The 17207-nt window shown below is 47.3% G+C and overlaps 1 protein-coding gene across 6 annotated transcripts in view; it reads right to left on the reverse strand.

Moving 5' to 3' along the window:
• LOC140201640 (uncharacterized) overlaps positions 1 to 13188 on the reverse strand; it is a 40350-nt gene extending 27162 nt beyond the window's left edge. For 2 of the 6 annotated variants that reach the window (XM_072266068.1, XM_072266067.1), the window contains exons 1-6: positions 12880 to 13188; positions 11378 to 11525; positions 9993 to 10238; positions 9625 to 9750; positions 1967 to 2119; positions 166 to 417 (exon numbers count right to left, since the gene is read on the reverse strand). In XM_072266068.1, the coding sequence (XP_072122169.1) occupies positions 166 to 417; positions 1967 to 2119; positions 9625 to 9750; positions 9993 to 10238; positions 11378 to 11525; positions 12880 to 12978 (1024 nt within the window). In that variant the 5' untranslated portion in view covers positions 12979 to 13188. Of the gene's footprint in view, positions 1 to 165; positions 418 to 1966; positions 2120 to 9624; positions 9751 to 9992; positions 10239 to 11377; positions 11531 to 12633; positions 12690 to 12879 lie in introns of those variants that run through there. The other 4 variants (XM_072266069.1, XM_072266070.1, XM_072266071.1 and 1 more) reach the window with 4 other exon arrangements.
• Positions 13189 to 17207: the final 4019 nt, after the last annotated feature.

The raw sequence follows: 17207 nt of genomic DNA on the forward strand, positions 1-17207 counted from the left end.
GGACGTTTGTGCTCCGAAACTCCCTCCCGCAGCAGTCACTGACTGACTGTCTATTGTCCCATCATTTTCCCACCCAAGACAAACATCAGGCAAGACCCTCATGTTGCATGTGGGAAGGTTACCGTGAAGCGTGAGGCATGACAGGGAGAGACAGGTTTTACCCACCGGCGGAGGAATGTTCTCTGGATCTGGTTCTGTCATTGAGACTCTGTCTGATGGCTCGAATCGTATTTGGACACTGGCAGTCAGCTGACCTCCTCTTGAGAATACCGCTGGTTTCTGTCCAAAGTACTCGATGAACTGCTGTTCCCTCATGAAATAACCCTGGACAGGTCCTTATCTGCCCCTCTCCCACATCTTGGGATCTCTGCAACAGAATCACGGCACAAATGTCTTCCTTCTGCGCTCTTCCGCCTCCTGCAACACAGAGTAACAGAGGGTCTGGGTGCTGCTGTGGGATGGGTGTGTGTCCCACCCACTGGGTACATCAGCCCTGAGCTCAGCACCTCCCACCTGAGGCTGTCCCACTTTCCTGCCCCTGTCTGTGTCCAGTTGATGCTCTGTGTGTACAAGGTAGCCCTGCCATCCCGCTACTGGCACTCACTCGACTAAAGCACGTACAGTACTGCCAGAGGCACCATTTCTCCACTGGGATTTTCAGTCAAGCCCCAAACCCCTCCCTCACTCAGCTGCACAGAAACATCCACACACACGTCATTTGAGACAGAGCAAGGGAAGCCACCTGTGCCCCAGACAATGGGATCTCCAATCTATTGCCTCACTGCCGCTTGTGGGAGCTTGTTATGCACCAATACACATCTCCCATCACAGAAATAACCTCTGTCCCCTCAACAGATACAACTGGGTGGGACATTATCTTCTTCAGAAAGTCATTGCATCAGTGCATGTCCCTAATTCATAAATGAATCAATCCTAAGGAATACACACAGTGTTTATGTGCTCCTCAGATAGGGAATAGCCAGCAGAGATCAGAAGTCCCCAAAAGAGAAGGACTTTCAGGGAAATGTTATCACTCAATGATTTCACCTGTGCTAGAAGAAATAAACAGGTAGACTATTTTCTAACTAGTGAGAAAATTCAAAAATCTGTAGACTTGGGAGACCTTGTGCAGGTTAATTTGCAGGTTGAGACATTGGTGAGGAAGGCAAGTGCAATGTTAGCATTCATTTCAAGAGGACTAGAAAATAAAAGCAAGGATGTAATGTTGAGGTGTTATAGAGCACTGCTGAGGCCTCACTTGAAGAATTGAGAGTGGTTTTAGGCCCCTTTTATAAGAAGGGATGTGCCGACATGGCAGAGGACGTTCATTGAAACAATTCCAGGATTGAAAGTCTTGTCATATGAAGAGTGTTGATGGCTCTGGGCCTGAACTTACTGGAATTCAAAAGAATGAGAGGTGGCCTCATTGAAACCTACAGAATGTTGAAAGGCATTGACTGAGTCGATGTGGAGAGTATGTGTCCTGTGGTGGTGGAGTTTAATACCAGAGGACACAGCCAAAAAAAAGAGGGATCTCCTTGTGGAATGGAGATGAGATATTTCTTTAGCCAGAGAGTGGTGAAACTGTGGAATTCACTGTCACAGATGGCTGTGGAGGCCAAGTCATTGGGTATATTTAAGCTTCTTGATCAGTCAGGGCATGAAGCGATACGGGGAGATGGTAGGAGATTAGGGCCGAGAGAAAGAATGGATCAGCACGATGAAATGGTGGAGCAGACTTTATGGGCCAAATGGCCTAACTCTGCTCCTATATCTTATGGTCTTATTAAGTATTCGAGTCTGCTTCCCATTCCATCTTGGCTGATTTAACTATCCCTTTCAACCCTACTCTCCTGCCTCCTCCCTGAGGGAGTGAACAGCCAATAGTCAGCAGAAGTCCCCACAAGGGAAGGGGACTCTTAGGAGAAAATTCCACCCACCTGTGAAAAACAATGAGAGTATCTACCTGTGACCCAGTGAAGAGCATTCTGAAGATCCTGAATTTCACGGGACACTCTGTAGACAAACAGAACACAGGGAACTCCTGGCCCTTCACAGGGGTAGATACCCAGCTCCTTCACAATCTTCTCATGGACGTCTCCTCGGCCGTAACACTGCACTGTAAAATCGAGAACCTCTGCTCACTCAGCCTGCCTCACACCAGGCACATTTCACTCAGGGGGATTATCAGTAACAGAAACGGAGGGGATGATTAATATTTCTCTGATCTCAGAGATGAACACCCACCAGGTTTTCACAATTTGGATCAGTCAGGGCAACAGTAGATCTCGAGGGACGTGCAAGTGACAGACAATTGCTGGTGGTTTACACAGACGGAGAGGAGTATAGTCGCCAGAGTGGGTCTCGGAGACAAGGAAGTGTGCAAAATCATGAGGGGACAGAGACACGGTGAGGGGATAACAGGTGGAGAAGGTTATGGAGAAGGGAAGGGATGTTGATGCCGAAAGTGGTCACAAAGACTAGTAGGGGTGTAGGCACTGGAAGGGTCACAAAGCATGGGAGGTGTGCACAGACTGGGGGTGGTTACAGTGAGTGGAAATGGTGTAGGGCTGGAGGGTAACGCAGACATTCTGTACCTGGAGGGTGAGCTATGGACCTGGGGGAAATAGTGAGTCTCACGATTCTCACATGCCACAGAATCCCCTCACTGGAAACAGAGGAGCCACTGCTGCGAAGCCAGAGCTGAGGGCCGGAAGCCAGTCACCAGCAGACTGCTAGATGTGTACTGAGGAGGTGTTTTAACCCATTGAATCACAGAGCAATACAGCACAACAGAACATAGAACAGTACAGCACAGTACAAACCCTTCAGCACAATGAGCCCACACTGACAATGGCCCCCAGACAGGCATTCTAAACTTCCTTCATTCAGTCTGCATCTCTCCGAGCCTCACCCTGTTACAGGTTTTCCCGAACAGTGCACAGTACTCCAAGTGTGACCTCACCAATGATTTATAGCGTCCCAATTCATCCTCTCAATTGCTTCACCAATCAAGGCCAGTGTGCTCAACACCTTTGTTACAAGCCAGAATACCACCTTTGCTCCCACGTCAAGTTGTTTCCGAACTGTTGTCTCAGTCCATGTTATGCTCAGATATAACTGTTATTTCTTTTAAGCTCGTAGGGACGGTTCTGTGGAGTTAGGGGTTAGAGTTGGGTTCAGGGAGAGAGATGCTGAGGAATTATAAAGTCGGGCCAAAGAATACACCGCCACTCTGTGATTGAAAACCAGTAGCATGGATGTGCAACGAAGGACAATTATGAACCTTGAGCTGGCAAACACCATGGAGAAGGTTGACAAGGGTTGTAGGCCCCTGGATCAGGTGTTTGTGTGAGCAGGGGGCACAAGAGCCTATGACCCCCTAGGTATGCGAGACAGTGACTCCGGAGATCAGGGACTGGAGTTCCAATGCCGTCACCACGGTTAATACCAAAGTTTGAAGCACAAGGGTTGAACAGACACCCTCAAGTTGCAGCCTGGTGCCTGAAGCCCTTGGTCAACGACACAGGGGAAGTCAGAGGCTCTTTGTCTGTGAGTGTTCTGGCGACTCAGAGGCCTGACCTTGGGTTGGAGGGCCGTCTTTGTGTGTTGGGAGGAGAGAGGCTTTTCTGATGTTGTTACTTTCTTCTGTGTTGTTCTGCTGAAGAATGTTGGTTTACTATGTTTGCGCCAGAATGCGTGGTGACACTTGTGTGTTACCCCAGCACATCCTTGGCTTCTACCATTTATTACTACGAACAACACAAGCATGTTTTTCTGTATACGTGATAAATAAATGAATCTGAGATCCCCCCCATTCCACGACGTTCACCTGTAACTGATCACTCATAATTATCCTCTGACCTGACTTTCCAAAATGCATCGTCTCACACTCATCTCCATTGAAATCCATTTGCCGATTGTTGACCTGCTTCCCTAACCATCCAAGATACTTTTGTTTTCCATGCAGGGAAATAGCAAGGGAAATAGCAAGCAACTGCAGGAAACATAAAGTTGTGGTGGTAGGGGATTTTAATTTTCCATATATTGATTGGGACTCCCATACTGTCAGGGGTCCAGATGGCTTAGAGTTTGTAAAATGTGTTCAGGAAAGTTTTCTAAATCAATATATAGAGGGATCAACTAGAGGGGATGCAATATTGGATCTCCTGTTAGGAAACGAGTTAGGACAAGTGACGGAAGTCTGTGTAGGGGAGCACTTTGGTTCCAGTGATCATAACACCATTAGTTTCAAGTTGATCATGGACAAGGATAGATCTGGTCCTAGGGTTGAGGTTCTTAACTGGAAGAAGGCCAAATTTGAAGAAATGACAAAGGATCTAAAAAGCGTGGATTGGGACAGGTTGTTCTCTGGCAAGAATGTGATCGGTAGGTGGGAAGCCTTCAAAGGGGAAATTTTGAGAGTGCAGAATTTGTATGTTCCTGTCAGGGTTAAAGGCAAAGTGAATAGGAATAAGGAACCTTGGTTCTCAAGGGATATTGCAACTCTGATAAAGAAGAAGAGGGAGTTGTATGACATGTATAGGAAGCAGGGAGTAAACAAGGTGCTTGAGGAGTATAAGAAGTGCAAGAAAATACTTAAGAAAGTAATCAGGAGTGCTAAAAGAAGAAATGAGGTTGCATTGGCAGTCAAAGTGAAGGATAATCCAAAGAGCTTTTACAGGTATATTAAGAGCAAAAGGATTGTAAGGGTTAAAATTGGCCCTCTTGAAGATCAGAGTGGTCGCCTATGTACGGAACCAAAGGAAATGGGGGAGATCTTAAATAGGTTTTTTGCGTCTGTATTTACTAAGGAAACTGGCATGAAGTCTATGCAATTACGGGAAACAAGTAGTGAGATCATGGAAAATGTACAGATCGAAAAGGAGGAGGTCCTTGCTGTCTTGAGGAAAATTAAAGTGGATAAATCCCCGGGACCTGACAGGGCGTTCCCTTGGACCTTGAAGGAGACTAGTGTTGAAGTTGCGGGGGCCCTGGCAGAAATATTTAAAATGTTGCTGTCTACAGGTGAGGTGCCGGAGGATTGGAGAGTGGCTCATGTTGTTCCGTTGTTTAAAAAAGGATCGAAAAGTAATCTGGGAAATTATAGGCCGGTAAGTTTAACGTCGGTAGTAGGTTAGTTATTGGAGGGAGTACTAAGAGACAGAATCTACAAGCATTTGGATAGACAGGGACTTATTAGGGAGAGTCAACATGGCTTTGTGAGTGGCAGGTCATGTTTGACCAATCTATTGGAGTTTTTCGAGGAGGTTACCAGGAAAGTGGATGAAGGGAAGGCAGTGGATATTGTCTACATGGACTTCAGTAAGGCCTTTGACAAGGTCCCGCATGGGAGGTTAGTCAGGAAAATTCAGTCACTAGGTATACATGGAGAGGTGGTACATTGGATTAGACATTGGCTCAATGGAAGAAGCCAGAGAGTGGTAGTAGAGAATTGCTTCTCCGAGTGGAGGCCTGTGACTAGTGGTGTGCCACAGGGATCAGTGCTGGGTCCATTGTTATTTGTCATCTATATCAATGATCTGGATGATAATGTGGTAAATTGGATCAGCAAATTTGCTGATGATACAAAGATTGGAGGTGTAGTAGACAGCGAGGAAGGTTTTCAGAGCCTGCAGAGGGACTTGCACCAGCCGGAAAAATGGGCTGAAAAATGGCAGATGGAGTTTAATGCAGACAAGTGTGAGGTATTGCACATTGGAAGGACAAACCAAGATAGAACATACAGTGTTAATGGTAAGGCACTGAGGAGTGCAGTGGAACAGAGGTATCTGGGAATACAGATACAAAATTCCCTAAAAGTGGCATCACAGGTAGATAGGGTCGTAAAGAGAGCTTTTGGTACATTGGCCTTTATTAATCAAAGTATTGAGTATAAGAGCTGGAATGTTATGATGAGGTTGTACAAGGCATTGGTGAGGCCGAATCTGGAGTATTGTGTTCAGTCTTGGTCACCAAATTACAGGAAGGATATAAATAAGGTTGAAAGAGTGCAGAGAAGGTTTACAAGGTTGTTGCGGGACTTGAGAAACTCAAATACAGAGAAAGGTTGAATAGGTTAGGACTTTATTCCCTGGAGCGTAGAAGAATGAGGGGAGATTTGATCGAGGTATATAAAATTATGATGGGTATAGATAGAGTGAATGCAAGCAGGCTTTTTCCACTGAGGCAAGGGAGAAAAAAAAACAGAGGATATGGGTTAAGGGTGAGGGGGGAAAAGTTTAAAGGGAACATTAGTGGGGGCTTCTTCACACAGAGTGGTGGGAGTATGGAATGAGCTGCCAGACGAGGTGGTAAATGCAGGTTCTTTTTTAACATTTAAGAATAAATTGGACAGATACATGGATGGGAGGTGTATGGAGGGATATGGTCCGTGTGCAGGTCAGTGGGACTAGGCAGAAAATGGTTCGGCACAGCCAAGAAGGTCCAAGAGGCCTGTTTCTGTGCTGTAGGTTCTATGGTTCTAGGTTCTATGGCAAACTTTTCGCCACAACAGCACCTTTAATTTTGTGCCATCCACAAAGTTACTGATCAAGCCTTTTGCACTGGCATTCGAATAATTTCTATAAATAGTAATCAAAATTAGGCCTAACACCGATCCCTGCAGATTTCTGCTCGTCACCAGTCTCTATTCCATTAAAAAAAAAGTACCACCCAGCCCTACGTCCAAACCAATCATGAATCCACTGGACTTTCTCACTCTAGATTCCATGAGATGTAAACTTCCAGACCAACATAATATAAAGAATGTAAAATGAATCTTAAGTAAGAAGTTAGAAAAGCTAAAAGGAGATATGAGGTTGCTTTGGCAAGTAATGTGAATATAAATCCCAAGGGTTTCTACCATTATATTAATAGCAAAAGGATAGTGAGGGATAAAATTGGTCCTTCGGAGAATCAAGAGTGGACAGCTATGTGTAGAGCCAAAAGAGATGGGGGAGATTCTGAACAATTTCTTTTCTTCAGTATTCGCTAAGGAGAAGGATGTTGAATTGTGTAAGATAAGGGAAACAGGTAGGGAAGTTATGGAAACGATGATGGTTAAAGAAGAGGAAATGCTGGAGCTTTTAGAGAATATAAAAGTGGATAAGTCTCTGGGTCCTGACAGGATATTCCCTAGGACCTTGAGGGCAGTTAGTGTGGAAATAGCAGGGGCTCTGACAGAAATATTTCAAATGTTGTTAGAAATGGGGATGGTGCCAAAGGATTGGTGTATTGCTCATGTTGTTCCATTGTTTAAAAAGGGTTCTAAGAGTAAACCTAGCAATTATCGGCCTGTGAGCTTGTTGCCAGTGGTGGGTAAGTTGATGGAAAGTATTCTTAGAGATGGTATATGTAATTATCTGGATAGATAGGATCTGATTAGGATCAGTCAACATGGATTTGTGCATGGAAGTTCATGTTTGACTGTTCCTATTGAACTTTTTGAAGAGGTTACTGGGAATGTTGAAAAGGGTAAAGCGGTGGATGCTGTCTATATGGACTTCAGTAAGGCCTTTGACGACGTTCCACACAGAAGGTTGGTTAGGAAGGTTCAATCGTTCGGTATTATATTGAAGTAGTAAAATGGATTCAGCAGTGGCTGGATGGGAGACGCCAGAGAGTGGTGGTGGATAACTGTTTGTCAGATTGGAGGCTAGTGTGCCTCAGGGATCTGTACTGAGTCCATTGTTATTTGTCATATACATTAATGATCTGGATGATGGGGTGGTAAGTTGGATGAGTAAGTATGCAGATGATACTAAGATAGGTGGTTTTGGATAATGAAGTAGGTTTTCAAAGTTTGTGGAGAGATTTAGGCCATTTAGAAGAGTGGACTGTAAGATGGCAGATGGAGTTTAATGCTGATAAATGTGAGGTGCTACTTTTAGGTAGGGCTTATCAAAATAGGACATACATGGTAAATGGTAGGGCATTGAAGAATGCAGTAGAACCGAGGGATCCAGGAATAATGATACATAGTTCCCTGAAGGTGGAACCTCATGTGGATAGGGTGGTGAAGAAAGCTTTTGGTATGCTGGCCTTTATAAATCGAGCATTGAGTATAGGAGTTGGGATGTAATGTTGAAATTGTACAAGGCATTGGTGAGGCCAAATTTGGAGTATCATGTACAGTTTTGGTCACTGAATTATAGGAAATATGTCAACAAAATAGAGAGAGTACAGAGAAGATTTACTAGAATATTATCGGGGTTTCATCACCTAAGTTATAGAGAAAGTTTGAACAAGTTGGGTCTTTATTCTTTGGAGCGTAGAAGGCTGAAGGGGACTTGATAGAGGTAATTAAAATTATGAGGCAGATAGATAGAGTTGGCATGGATAGGCTTTTTCCATTGAGAGTGGGGGAGATTCAATCAAGAGGACATGAGTTGAGAGTTAAAGGGCAAAAGTTTAGGGGTAACATGAGGGGGAACTTCTTTACTCAGAGAGTGGTATCTGTGTGGAACGAGCTTTCAGCAGAAGTGGTTGAGGCAGGTTCGATGTTGTCACTTAAAGTTCAATTGGACAACTACATGGACAAGAAAGGAATGGAGGGTTATGGCCTGAGTGCAGGTCGGTGGGCCTAGAGGAGAGTAAGAATTCGGCATGGACTAGAAGGACCAAAATGGTCTGTTTCCGTGCTGTGGTTGTTATATGGTTATATGGCACCACACAGGACCTTGTCAAAGTCCTTTTAAACTCCATATAGACATTAGCCACATCCCTACGCACATCATCCTTTTAGCACACACGTTCAAGAAACCGCTAGAAAAATTCAAGAAGCACCACTTTCTACACACAAATCCATGCTGACTGATTGTGATCAGACTCTGTCTACACAATTCCAATTCCTGGTAGATCCAGTCCCTCAGAATTCCCTCCCCCGCCCCCCGTCACTTCTCTACTGAGGATATCAGTCTTACCGGTCTGTCGTTCCTGGCTCATCCTTGTTGTTCACCTTAAACAATCAAACAAGTTCAGCCCATTCAAGTCTTACACAACTTCACCAATGTGGTGAAGGACATTGCAATTTCTGCTAGGAATCTCCACAAATATTCCTCTGGCCTTCCATAAAGTCCCAGAAGATACTTGGACAGGCCCTGGGGATTTATCTACCTTATAGCACTGTAAGGCCGTCAATACCACCTCTCTGGTCATAACACCGTCCACCAAAACATTTCCATGTTTCTCTTATTTCTTGAGCATGCTCAGTAAACACTGAGGAAAAAAATACATTTTAAAACCACACCCATCTCCAGCTGCAGAAGACATCGGCAACCTTGCTGATATCTAAGGGGACCTACTCCCTCGCCAGCCTAAATTTTACTCTCGATTCAACATCTTGGGATTTTCTTAACCTCACCTGCCAGATTCATCTTTTACTCTCTCTTTTCTGTTCTGATCCACCTCTTGAGAGTATCCTGAGCATTTCTAATTCAAGGGATTCACAAGTCCGAGACCAAAACACTCTGAGTGTTTCATTCTTTTTCCTGATCAGAACTTGACAATCTCTCATCATCCAGAATTCCCCACACTTGCCAGGTTTACCGTTCACCTCAAAGGAACATATTGACCCTTAACTCTCAATCTCTCTGCAGTCATGCCCCAAGCCTGCCCTCTCACCGTTACAGTTAAGCTTTTCCGAGCTACTGTCGTTCGTCTCTGGGCTCCAGCTTGAAGAACTCCAGGAAGCCGATCGTTCATTTGGCACTGATAGGGTCTTACCACCCTGCAGATCTTCACTCCACCCTATTTCAAAACACAAACAGTATATTGTTACCTGGGAATTGGTACTGAATTGACCTCAGGACCCATGTGGGATTCCTTCTCTGACCCACCCACCCTCCTTCCTGCTGTATCTTCTGACTGACTGGGGTACAGACCCATCACTCTCCCCCCACTACCACCCCAGACACACATCTGACACGTCCCTTATGTTCGTAGTGGGAAGTTTACAGTGCAAGATGAGGTGTGAGTCAGATTTTACCCACCGGAGCAGGAACCTCCTCTGGGTCGGGTCCTGTCGATGAGACTCTGTTTGACAGTCTGAATCACTGTGGGGCACTGGTACGTCTTCGATCCACTCCACCAGCTACTGGAATCCATCCAGAATACACGAAAAACTTTAGTTCCCTCATGGAATAACCCTGGATCTGTCATCTTCTCCTCTCCGACAGCTGTGGATTTCTGCAATAGAATCACGGCACAAATGTCTTCCTTCTGCACCGAACCTCCTCCTGAAACACAGAGTAACAGAGTGATCTGGGTGATGCTGTGGGAGGGCTGTGTGTCCCACGCACTGCAGGAGCCCTCAGGGTACATCAGCTCCTTCTACCTGGGGCTGTGCCCACCCTTCTGCCCCCTGTGTGCCCGGGTGGTGTTGTGGAGTTGCTGTCTGTGTACCAGGCAGTTCTCCCAGCCCCACAACAGGCACTCACTTCCCACAGGAGGTACAGCACAGGGATTTTCAGCCCAATCTCCAGATTCCCCAGTCAGGTGCACAGAAAGATCCAGATACACCATTTCACACAGAGCGAGGGAGCCCAAGTGTGTCCCAGACAAAACTGCGTCAGAAGACCTGGTAGATTGCCCCACTGCTGTTTGTGGGAGCTTGTTGTGCACCAATACACATCTCCCATCACAAAAATAACCTCTGTCCCTTCGACAGAAACAACTGGGCGGGGCATTATCATCTTCAGAAACTGATTGCATCAGTGCATTTACCTGATTCATAAATGAATCAATCCTAAGGAATACACACAGTGTTAGTGTGCTCCTTAGGTACGGAAGAGCCCACAGAGATCAGAAGTCCTCAAAAGGGAAGGATTTTCAGGAAATGTTATCACTTAAAGACTTCACCTGTGCTAGGAGAAATAAACAGGTAAACTATTTTCTAACTAGTAAGAAAATTCAAAAATCTGAAGACTTGGGAGACTTCGTGCAAGTTAATTTGCAGGTTGAGTAATTGGTGAGGAAGGCAAGTGTAATGTCAGCATTCATTTCAAGAGGACTAGAATATAAAGGAAAGGATGTAATATTGAGGTTTTATAGAGCACTGATGAGGCCTCACTTGAAAAATTGTGAGTGGCTTTGGGCCGCAAAATTGAGGGATGTCATTGTGGAATGGAGATGAGAAATTTCTTTAGCCAGGGAGTGGTGAATCTGTGGAATTCATTGTCACAGGTGGCTGTGGAGGCCAGGTCATTGGGTCTATTTAAGGTTCTTGATTAGTCAGGGCATGAAGAGGTACGGGGAGATGTCAGGAGATTGGGGCTGAGAGAAAGAATGGATCAGCATGATGAAATGGTGGAGCAGACTTTTTAGGCCAAATGGCCCAATTCTGCTCCTGTATCCAATGGCCTTGTTAAGAATTTACCTGTGACCCAGTGAAGGGCATTTTGAATATCCTGAATTTCACGAGACACTCTGTAGACAAAGAGGACACAGGGAACTCCTGGCCCTTCACAATGGGAGATGTCCAGCTCCTTCACAATCTTCTCATGCATCTCTCCTCGACCATAACACTGCACTGTGAAACACAGAGTGTGAGTTCATCTCCCAGATTCAGAGTGTCGCCCAGAGATGCGCCCGGACCCACTTCTCCCACATGTGGGGTCAGACATTACAGAAGGCTAGACGAGAATTTAGTGGGGGTAGATGGAGGAGAGTGGGGTTAAAAGGGTGGGAAGTGTGGGGCAGGAGGGAATGGTAGAGATTGGGATGGAGAGGTGAGGAGCATGGGAATGGAGGTACTGTATGTGGGTGGTGAGGGCAGTATCCTCCATCCCTCTTCCCACTGTCACTCACCCAACGCTCTCTGCACAAACTCAGTCTCAGTCCTCTCCCTCTGTCAAATAGCCTTAATTCGCCCCATGTCATTGTCCGGTCTCTGAAGTCCGCATTCCGGTTCACGGTCCGGTCCATCGACCCTTGCTCCAGGTCTTCCTGTCCACCCCGTTTCTGTTCCTATTGAGCCCTAATTGAGGCAGCTGATTCTCGTTGGGGCTGGCTGCATAAATACCTCCAGAGACCAGGACGGGGCTGTTGGATTGTTCTTGTCCTCATTGCTTGTATCCCTTCCCCTGCCTTCTGTTTCCTCGCCTGAAGTCCTGCCTTGTCTTGCCAATAACTCTCGCCTCGCCTTGCTGGTAACTCTCGCTTCAACTGCAGTTCTTGTCTCACCTTGCATTGCCTGAAGCCTTGCCTTGTCTTGCTGGTAACTCTCGCCTCGTCTCGTCTGCAGCCTTGTCCTGGAGCTACCCTGTACCTAGCTGCCTTCCTGTCCCTTGCCTCCGTCCGGTAAACCAGGCCAGATTGCTGTTACCCTGCGGTGGGTTCTGTCCCTTCCTGTCCATTGCCTCCGTCGGGTGGAGATCCGTGCCCTGCCCAGGAGGAGCTTCAAGACCCCTAGCCTCTAGTCTCCAGACTTGCCTCAAGTCTCAAGACTCCAGCCTCGACCGGCCTGCCAGCCAAGTCACGTCCTTGCCTAGTTCTGGGGCCCGAGCCAGAGGCAAGACCCAGGTTCTGGATCCTTGTCCAGTCTCTGGCTCGGAGTCCAACCCCGGGCTCCCAGTTCTCTTGTCCAGTCCTGTTCCAGGTTCACGGTTTTCATGTCCATGTCCTAGCCCTCACCCTGTATTCTGGTCCTGTCCCTAGTACTTCAGTGTCTGTGTCTTGCACTTGGGTCCGTCCCCAGCCACCTCCCTATGACACCCCATCGCATTTCCATCACACCGCCCTCCCTCTGCTTCCCCCAACGCCTCTCCCTCACCCCATCCGACCCCTCGTCCTGTCGCTCCGCCTTGTTCTCCCACACTCACCGACTCCTCCTTCCCCTCACCCGCCGCCCAGTCACCCCCACAAATCACCCTCACCTACCGTTGCACCGATTCTCCATCCTGCGTTTATTTCTTCCACTTTCTGCTCGGTCATTTCTCTGATAACGCACTTGGACACGAGGGCGGGTCCTTCCACCATACTCTAATTCTATTCGTCTGAGGAGCTGGCAGTCAGCGCGACAGCTCTCTGGAATTAAATCTGAAAGGACTCTGACAGCTTTGGGACTCTCCCGCTTGACGCGGGCTGACGCTGCCCTTCTCGTGGTGCGTGGGGCGCTGGGTTGTTATGATGTATACATGCGGGGTGCGGGTGGTGGGCGTGGGCGCGATTGGGACACCCGCACCCCACATATAGACATCATAACAACCCAGCGACACCTTGAAACCCCACCGACTGTCATTGTGTAGAGGCGGGATCTGGGCTACAGCACCACCCCGTGGTGCCGAGGCGTTCTATTGCAGGGGCACAAGATCGGCTCCAGGACAAGAATTGTTTCAGTAGAAATACGAGAAAATCTGTAGCAACACACACACACACACAATGCTGGAGGAACTCAGCAGGCCAGGCAGCATCTATGGAAAAAAGTATAATCAGGCCGAGACCCTTCAGCGGGAATGGAGAAAATGATGAGGAGTAGGTTGAAAAGAGAGAAGAGAGGAACACCAGGTGACAGGTGAATCCTGGATAGGAATGAATTTAAGAGTGGGGAAGTTGATTGGTGAAAGAGACAGAAGGCCATGGGTCAAAGAAAAGGTGGGGGGGAACACCAGAGGGAGCCGATGGGCGGGCAAGGAGATAAGGTGAGATAGGGAAAGGCGGTTGGGAAATAGTGAAAGGGGGCATTACCATAAGTTTGAGAAATTGATGTTCATGCCATCAGGTTGGAGGCTACCCAAGCGGAATTTAAGACGTGGGTGGACGTATCTGAATGGGAATGGGAAGTGGAATTAAAGGTGTTCCTGCGGCGGACTGAACGCAGATGCTCAGTGAAGCGGTCGTCCAATCTACATCAGGTCTCACCGACATACAGGAGGCCACACCGGCAGCACTGGACACAGTATATGACCCCAACAGACTTATAGGTGAAATGTAGTCTCACTTGGAAGGACTGTTTGAGGACCTAAATGGTAGTGAGGGAGGAGGTGTCGGGGCTGGTGTAACACTTGTTCCACTTGCAAGGATAAGTGCCAGAAAGGAGATGAGTGGGGATGAACGAATGAACAAGGCATGTGGTATGTGGAGGTGTGGATGGTAGGTGCAGGCGAAGGAGGGGTGCAGATAACGGTAATCTGTTTTGTTCTTTATGTGTTGAACTATAGGGGAAGGAGAACTATAGGGGAGGTGTTGGCACTGCGGGAGCATTTAGTGTCTTGGTACCTGGGCTGGTGTGCAGAGAGGATGTGACAGGAGGACGTTGTCAAACCTATTGAAGAACTGGTGCATCTCTACTGTGCACCTGCAGAGGGATGTGTGCATAGATAGAACATAGAATAGTACAGCACAGTACAGGCCCTTCGGCCCACAATGTTGTGCCGACCCTCAAACCCTGCCTCCCATATAACCCCCCACCACCTTAAATTCCTCCATATACCTGTCAAGTAGTGTCTTAAACTTCATAGTGTATCTGCCTCCACCACTGACTCTGGCAGTGCATTCCACACACAACCACTCTCAGAGTAAAAAGCCTTCCTCTAATATTCCCCTTGAACTTCCCACCCCTTACCTTAAAGCCATGTCCTCTTGTATTGAGCAGTGGTGCCCTGGGGAAGAGGTGCTGGCTATCCACTCTCTCTATTTCTCTTATTATCTTGTACACCTCTATCATGTCTCCTCTCGTCCTCCTTCTCTCCAAAGAGTAAAACCCTAGCTCCCTAAATCTCTGATCATAATGCATACTCTCTAAACCAGGTAGCATCCTGGTAAATCTCTTCTGTACCTTTTCCAATGCTTCCACATCCTTCCTATAGTGAGGCAACCAGAACTGGACACAGTACTCCAAGTGTGGCCTAACCAGAGTTTTATAGAGCTGCATCATTACATCGCGAATCTTAAACTCTATCCCTTGACTTATGAAAGCTAAAACCCCATAAGCTTTCTTAACTACTCTATTCACCTGTGAGGCAACTTTCAGGGATCTGTGGACATGTACCCCCATATCCTTCTGCTCCTCCACACTACCAAGTATCCTGCCATTTACTTTGTACTCTGCCTTGGAGTTTGTCCTTCCAAAGTGTACCACCTCACACTTCTCTGGGTTGAACTCCATCTGCCACTTCTCAGCCCACTTCTGCATCCTATCAATGTCTCCCTGCAATCTTCGACAACCTCTACACTATCTACAAAACCACCAATCTTTGTGTCATCTGTAAACCTGCCAACCCACCCTTCTACCCCCCCCATCCTGGTCGTTAATAAAAATCACGAAAAGTAGAGGTCCCAGAACAGATCTTTGTAGGACACCACTAGTCACAATCCTCCAATCTGAATGTACTCCTTCCACCACGACCCTCTGCCTTCAGCAGGCAAGCTAATTCTGAATCCACCTGGCCAAACTTCCCTGTATCCCATGCCTTCTGACTTTCTGATGTGTACAGACCAGCTCTCTTCAGCCTCCTCAGAAAGTGAAGGCATTGGTGAGCTTTCCAGTGGAGGATGTGTTCTGGGACCATGTGAGATGTGCTTTCCCAGGACTCTGAAACTGCCCAACTTTCTGTCAAAGTATAACCAATATAAAGAGGGTGTGTGTTCTCCATAATAACCATCTCTTTTTTTATCTTGTTGACATTGATAAAGAGGTTATTTACCTGGCACCAGGCCTCGAGCTGTTCAACCTCCTCTCTATAGGCCATCTCATTGTTGTTGGAGTGCTCCACCACTGTCATATCATCAGATTTGGGTCAGTACTGATCTCTGCTGGTCTTCATTCCTCTTCTGTTACCTTACTCCATCTCCTCTGCTTCTTCAGCCATCAAGTGTTCACTCCCCCCTCCACTTTATCCTTCCCCCACGATGTAGTCTCCACACGCAGACTTGCACTACCCTCTGTCTGAAGAGGTCCTGACACATCAGTCTTAAACCACCAGCCCATTGTCAATAGTTATGTCCCCTATTCCAGACCCTGATGAAATGATCCAACATCTCCCCTGTCAAAACAGAGACTTAGACCTTTGAACAAGGTCAACCCTCATTCTTCTAAAGTCTAAGCAATGCAGACACAAACTCTTTAGTCTTTCTTGGCAGCACAGCCTTTTGCCAATCTGGTGTTCCCAAACCAGAAACCATTGGATGAACCACGACATCCATTACCCACTTGTCATAAGGTGGTGGCTGGGAATGGACCCAAGAGCAAGACATAGACACTAAAATACTAGGGACAGGGCTAGGATACAGGCTGAGGGCAAAGACATGGACATGAAAAATGGGAACCCGGAATAGGACTGGACAAGAGAGCTAGGAGCCCGGGCTTGGACTCAGGTGCGGGCTTTGAGGCTGGATCCTTCATGCTTGAGGCTAGGCAGGAGGCTGGAGTCTTCAGGCTTGAGGCTAGGCAGGAGGCTGGAGTCTTCAGGCTTGAGGCTAGGCAGGAGGCTGGAGTCTTCAGGCTTGAGGCTAGGCAGGCTCCTTCTGGGCAGGGCACGGTACTCCTGGGCAGGGCGTGGATAACCACCCGACGGAGGCAAGGAACAGGAAAGGACAGAACCAACCGCAGGTAACGGCAAGACGGCCTGGCTTACCTGGGCGGAGGCAAGGGACAGGAAGGGAGCTAGGTACAGGGTGGCTCCAGGACAACACTGCAGGCGAGACGTGGCGACAGTTACCAGCAAGACAAGGCAAGGCTTCAGGCAATGCAAGGCAAGACGAGAACTTCAGGTGAGGCGAGAGTTACCGGGAAGGCAAGGCAAGGCTTCTGGCCAAGCAAGTCGAGACGAGAACTTCAGACGAGGCAAGAGTTACCAGCAAGACAAGGCAGGGCTTCAGGCGAGGAGATAGGAGGTAGCGGAAGGGATACAAGGAGTAGGACAAGAAAAATTCGGCAGTCACGCCCTGGTCTCTGAAGGTATTTATGCAGCCAGCCCCAACGAGCATCAGCTGCCTCAATTAGAGCTCAACAAGTACAGAAACAGGGTAGACAGGAAAACCTGGAGCAAGGTCAATGGACTGGACCATGAACCGGAATACGGACCTCACGGACCAGACCATGACACCACTACAAATCGGATGACCCTCACCTTGACAAGAAACCAAGATACGACCTCAGGAAATTAATCAGTGATGCCATGAGACAATGCCAGTGTAAAATCAAGTTCCAACATGATGTCTGTTATGTCAGGGCTTACATGTTAGAAAAGACTTCAAAATGAATTTCA

Source organism: Mobula birostris, chromosome 8 (genome assembly GCF_030028105.1).
Source record: "Mobula birostris isolate sMobBir1 chromosome 8, sMobBir1.hap1, whole genome shotgun sequence".
NCBI classification, from domain to species: Eukaryota; Metazoa; Chordata; class Chondrichthyes; order Myliobatiformes; family Myliobatidae; genus Mobula; species Mobula birostris.